This window comes from Antrostomus carolinensis, unplaced genomic scaffold (genome assembly GCF_000700745.2).
Source record: "Antrostomus carolinensis isolate BGI_N321 unplaced genomic scaffold, ASM70074v2 scaffold44469, whole genome shotgun sequence".
Lineage (NCBI taxonomy): Eukaryota > Metazoa > Chordata > Aves > Caprimulgiformes > Caprimulgidae > Antrostomus > Antrostomus carolinensis.
Genome location: NW_010338811.1, coordinates 34,093 through 40,084, shown reverse-complemented (window position 1 = coordinate 40,084; position 5,992 = coordinate 34,093). Strand labels below are relative to the sequence as shown.

General features: G+C 40.7%; 1 protein-coding gene across 1 annotated transcript; it reads left to right on the top strand.

Annotated features, from left to right (window-relative positions):
* The first annotated feature begins 118 nt into the window (after nucleotides 1–118).
* SAP30 (Sin3A associated protein 30) lies at nucleotides 119–5,690 on the top strand. Its single transcript, XM_010175628.2, has 4 exons — nucleotides 119–208; nucleotides 479–601; nucleotides 3,222–3,320; nucleotides 5,357–5,690. Exons 1-4 carry the CDS (start codon nucleotides 119–121, stop codon nucleotides 5,477–5,479), a joined length of 435 nt encoding a protein of 144 aa, XP_010173930.2. The 3' UTR covers nucleotides 5,480–5,690.
* The last annotated feature ends 302 nt before the right edge of the window (nucleotides 5,691–5,992 follow it).

Below are 5,992 nucleotides of genomic sequence, written 5' to 3'. Positions count from 1 at the left end.
GGTTCTCCCAAAGCGTGCAGATCACTACAAAGGGAAACTTTTAAAAAAGAAAGAAAAAAATGCGTGTTGCTTGACCTCGTCTCGGTAGTGGAAGTAAAACGAGGAGTGGAGGATATAGATGGGAAACGAGAGCCGGTGGGAAACGGGAGCCGGCTTTTTGCCCTGCAAAGAACAACTGAATGGTTGTTTTTTGTTTGTTTCCTTCCCGGTAAGTGGCTGCAGGGAGGGCTGTGCTGCTGTGTCTCTGTTCCTACTGAATCAGTCGATTGCAGCACTTCAGCGTCCTCTGGGCCAAGCGGGTGGCAGTGATCTGTATCACAGCACGTTCTTTATTTAGAAGAATCCAGTAGAAAAGTTTCTGCAACTCAGTTAATGTGACTGTGGTTGATGAAGGGTTGTCTCTGTACGTGCATCTGTATCATAAGTCTGGGAGATACTTCTGTGGATCTGATTGAAAGACACCGTCTTACTTTTCTAGGCAAGACATCTGTATATTTGTGACTTCCACAAAAACTTAATTCAGAGTGTGAGAAATAGAAGAAAGAGGAAAGGCAGCGATGATGATGGTGACTCACCAGTGCAAGACATCGACACTCCAGAGGTAGCTAAATAGTTGTTGGGGTTTTTTTTAATTGTTCTCTTAAGCTCGTTCCTAGTGACTACCAAGCCTGCATGGATACCACTGTCGCACTCTTACAGCTCTCCTTACTTTGGGGCTTGTGGGAAAGGGAAGACTCTGGATTCCTCAGTTCTTAGTATAACAAAAGCTAACTGATTTTTGTGGTGTATTTTCTGTATTAATTGTGCAGAGTAGAATAAACAAGATTCTCCAGCTTATTTTTAAGTGTCTGCTAGTTCTCTCAGAAAACTGCTATTTCCAACTTTCTCCTTAGTGCTTTCTCTCCAGAGGGATGCTTTGCTACACGTTGGCAAACTCTGTCTTCTGCAGGAGTTGATAACTTGAAGGGACTGGCACAAAGGGCTTGGGATATAAATGCTTTACTGCCCCATCCCTCCAGTCCCTTCCTTACATGATAAAAGTGTTGCAGGTGGCTCTTTCGGTTACACTGTTGCCTTAGTCTAACTAGGAAAGTTTGATGATGATAGTACTTTGTTTTCACCCCTTATTGAGAAAAGCGACGTTCAGGGAGCTGTGCTAGAAAGGAGTGGAGAAGGATGATGCTTTTCCGACCTCTTTTCTCCACTGCAGACCAGTGAAACCTTATCCAATATAAAAGAGAACTGGAGCTTTCAAACCTTGTGCATAGTATAGTGGGAGAGACTGCACCTAAGGCTTTTTCCTACACGTGCCCTGGATTATTTCTGCTACAGCCTGGTTTAGCAGGTGCTGTTCAGTGTGTTAATTTCAAGCAAAGGCTGTCATGCCTACCTGTTCCCTTCCAAGAGGGATTTTCTTAAAGCATTCTTCAGGAATTGCTCTGTAAGTGTTAATTTAATGGCATTCCTTATGGTCAGCATCTGCAGATATCAGCAGCATACGAGATGAAACTTTGTGCAAGAATCCATGCACATGACTCCAGTCTGAAGGTTCTGGCTAAGAGGATTTTAGGGGATTGGGAGTAGCTTGCTGGGCTGTGTTGTTTGCTAAATATGTGGGATTGCTTCTTTGAAGCTTCTGTCTGAAGCTAATGTTCTGTGTGGCTTCAGGTAGCTGTCTGGCACAGTGGTAAGCACAGCTCTCCTGCAAGCCTGTTTTATTTTCTCATGCAAGAATTATAAAACATGTCACAACCAATGGAACTCTCTAGAACAAGAAAGGAAGCTTTTTTTTAATGGTACTACTGCAGGAAAGAAGACTCCCTGGGAAGTGTTTTTTAGGAGTTTTAGCTGGCTGTTGGGACAATTGCAGTATGTTCATCCCTTGTCAGTACTGTCTGCCTTAGATGCCCATTGGTGCTTGACCGTCTTTATTTTCAGCTGCTATCCAGTTTACTGAGGGGGGGGTGGGGGAGGAAGTATCCTTCTGAAGACTTGTAAGGCCCTCCCATTTCTGTCTCAGTCATGACCTGTTGGAAATGATCCCTACAGGAGGGGAAGAGCATTCTGCAGTACCGGTAGCTTCTGGGACTTGCTGGAAAGCTGCTGATACTCTGCGTGATGCTCTAGGTGTGGGTTCCCCACTGTGACTTTGGAAGTGGAATTTGTGCCATGTAAACTTCAGAATACTAAAGGACACCCATCCTCTATCGTGCAGGGTGGCATCACGTAAAGTTTGGCTTGGTTACCAAGTGTACAGTAGCACTGCTGTTCAAATATTCTATAGTTGAGGTTGCTGAATGAATTTAAAGTGAATGCCTTAACCAATCTGTAACGCAGTGAGTTTACTACTGGGATTGCAACTGATCTAACAGAATTTCTCATTCAGCCTGCTTTCTCAGCTTGCTTTCCCACTCAGTCATCTGATTAAGCTCCCTTACGTTGTCAAGGAGGGTGGGAGGGTAAGCTGTTGCTGGGAGAAGTGACTATTGATCAGGGTTCATGGGATTCAAAACTGAGGGAGTACTGGGTTAAGGTTGTATATTTATATCCCTAAGAGGACCTTGTACAATTCTCTCAACTGTCAGCTTGTGTTGAAAAATAATTTTGGACAGCTCTGCACATGCACATAACTCCTGCATTGTGCTTATATCGCAGGGATATGTTTGGTGAGCGAGAGCAGCTGTTTCATTCTCTTACCTCAAGCAAAAAAAACTTAGCACTCTAGACTTTTTCCTGGTTCTAATGTGTGCTATCTCACGGTGCAGATGTGCTGTATCTTGCATGCAACTTGTATAAAATTTAATGGCTGAAATCACAATATAGGGGTCTCCTTTGAATCAGCATCTTCGTGGATGTTATGTAGAAGTTGTTACTGGGCTTTGTGTTACCATGCTTGAACTGGGGGACAAACTGGGGGGGAAGGGGTTGACACAGAAGTACTTATAGTACAATAATGAGTTCCAAATATTGCCCACTGGTATAGGGAGACAGACTCGTGCTCGGTAACACTAAAATGCCCTTAACTGAGCTGGGCTGTTTTCCTTTCTGCTGGAAGCTGTGGAGTGGAGGGGTTTTTTTGTCAAAATGAGGTCTGCTGAGCTGATGGTCCATGCATGTGTATCTGTGAGATTCCAAAATGTTTTTGAGGGGTGAACTATTAATGACTGAATCAATTTCAGTTCCATTAGATTGTTTTCTTCCCCTCCCTCCTTTTCTTCTAGGTTGATTTGTATCAGTTACAAGTAAACACACTTCGAAGGTACAAAAGACACTTCAAGCTACAGACGAGACCGGGGCTTAACAAAGCACAGCTTGTTGAAGTACGTATGAGTGTTTGTTCCATAATAGAAAATGCAACTTGCTATGGCATGTGGTTTTCTCTACAGTGTGATCCTTGCATAAAGAGCACATGTAATATGGGTTTTAGGAGAACAAAAGGGAACTGCTTATCTAGCTTCCTTCATTGGCCACAGCTCCTGAGCCAAGTAAATCAAAAGTAAAAGTTCTTTCCAGAGGAGGGACTCTTAACTTCTGAAAGGAGTGTGTGCTGCTTAAAAACAAGGATTGAGTTGGAGCGGTAAGATGATGTGTGTGGCCCTGAATATTGTAGAATCATGAATTTATAGTCTGTGTGTCAGTCATACCCCTCCCCAAAGTGTCCCGCTGAAAAGAACTAGAAACTGAGAGGTGTCAGTGAAATTCTAGCAAGGTTCAGACTTTGCTTTAAAAAGCTAGTTAATACAAACATAGGTGTTTCTGTGTATGTAAAACATGGAAACCTGAAAAACAGGCTTCTATTGTTAATTATGTTAATTAAAACCACTGGGATATGTCATCAGAAAAATGGAACTTTATGAAATTGTATTTTTTCTTATGGATATTTCTAAAAGTTTTGGAGCTGTGTGTGAGTACAGCTGTATGTGAATGTCTTTGCTGCATATGAGTGTACTTTTAAAGGAATTCTGCTGCCCTGCAAAGGTGCATTTACAGCGTGCTGCTGTATGCATGTGGGAGAACTGGTGATCTCTTAAGAGAGGGCATAGCTACTTTCCTCTTGCTTTTGTGCAATGATACACTCGGTTGTACTTCATTGCAGACATTTTGCTGGTCTCTTCCTTAATCTGTGTGGATTAAAGGCAAGGCTCTTAAATGTGTGGGAGTTCTCAAGGCTGAGCTGTAGAGTAGTGCTGCTGCCACTACGAGTAAGAGTGTAAAATCAGTCTTCTGTTTTCTTCTATGAGAGTTGAGGTACAGCTAGCTCTCGGATTAGCAGGACTGTGAATTGAAAATGCACAAGCAGTTTTTGTTCTGCAAAACTGGCATTTCTAAGGGTCTGCCTTAAGTACATCTCATGAGATATTTGCACTAGCATATGCTGCTTGATGCAAATAGGTGAAGGTTCCTCTTGTCACATGCTTTGTTTGACCTGCAAGTGTTTGTGAGCCATAGCCACAGGACTTCCTCAATTTACAGTGCTTGTGATTCCTTGTAACCTGTCCTCATGTACAACAGGCACTCCTCTAGCTGTTACTTAAAAGTCTACTTCAAAGGACTCTGTCAAACTGTTTCTCTGTGAATTTTTGGGGGGTGGGGTTTAGAAAGCTTTCTAACTCGCTGATGAGGCTGAACGTTTATACTTGTATCCTCTGGTAGTTAAATAAGCAGGCCCATGTTTCCCAGTTGCTAATTAATCTAGCAAAATACTCTGCAAAAAGCCAGAGAATAGACTCGGCTAAGTATATATTTTGCAATGCTTTCTTTCAAAGCTGACCTTCATTTTGATCAAGGGAAAGACTTCTGGAATTACAAAAATGGTTCAAGAACTATTTAGAGTTTGTCATATTTTGGTGATTACAGCATGGTGAATTTTCATTGATAGCTCTGTTTTGAGGAGCTGAATGTTCAATCATAGTTCTCAAAGATTTCTGTCCTGTCTATACAAGACTTGATACAGACACACATCCCCCCAACCGGAGCAATGAGCAGTAGCCTCTCATTTCTGTGCTGTAGCTCTGCTGATACTCTGTAGTCATTACTTGATTTATAGTCAAGCTTTAACTACACAGATGTAATGATACCCCTGTGCTTGTTTTGAGAATTCTTTTTTTTTCTCCCCTAATATTTTTCTAGGCTTTTTACTAAGGGAATCAGGGTACAATCTGCTATATTTGGTTTGTAGTTCTTAATAAAATGGTTCATGTTTACGTTGTTTATGACTATTAAAGACATCTGAACAGAGGTAGCTTTTCTTTTTTTTTTTTTTTCCTAGGTTCTTGATCAAGCTTTTAAACTTTAATGTAGTTGATTTAAATCTGAAGAATGGTTAATTTAATTTCCTTGCGTTCTTCCTTTATAGATAATTGGCTGCCATTTTAGGACAATTCCAGTGAATGAAAAGGACACCTTAACATATTTCATCTACTCTGTGAAGAATGACAAGAACAAACCAGATCTAAAGATGGATAGTGGGATGCATTAGATGGAAAAGGGACTGAGACTCAGGCTGCAAATCAAAAGACTGTGGGTTTTTGTTGATATGCAAAAGCTTTCTTTGTAACTTTTTCTCCCCAGAGAGTTTGTCTCTGTTTTATTTTTCATAACCTTGCTAATTTGTTTGAAAACCATCTCTTATGAAGCAAATTTCCTCAGCAAAAGTATTTTAAATAAATATCACTGATATTGTTGCTCAAGTGGGTGTGTCTAACTTATTTAGTGAGTTACTTGTACCTAACAGTTAAGCTTTGACTAATTATGTAATAATATTAAAATATTTTTCAATTAAAGTGTGCCAAGGATATATTTATGTATGTACTTCAAGTTCTCATGATGCAATGCCTTTTTTTTAAAAAAAAAAAAAAAAAAAAGCAGCAGACTTGGCAATAGGTTATTTTTCCTAAGGTAAAAGGCTTTAACTGACAGTTCCAGTTGTTAGCTGGGCAGAAATGGCTGAATAAGATTTTATTTTTTCCCCTTTGGAAGCAAGAATTGATAG

Bases quoted from the DNA above. Each gene is read 5' to 3' on its own strand.
- SAP30 (XM_010175628.2), top strand. From the start codon at position 119: ATGGGAAACGAGAGCCGGTGGGAAACGGGAGCCGGCTTTTTGCCCTGC. The intron at 209-478 runs GTAAGTGGCTGC...TTACTTTTCTAG, and splicing joins TTTTGTTTGTTTCCTTCCCG to GCAAGACATCTGTATATTTG. The intron at 3,321-5,356 runs GTACGTATGAGT...CTTCCTTTATAG, and splicing joins ACAAAGCACAGCTTGTTGAA to ATAATTGGCTGCCATTTTAG.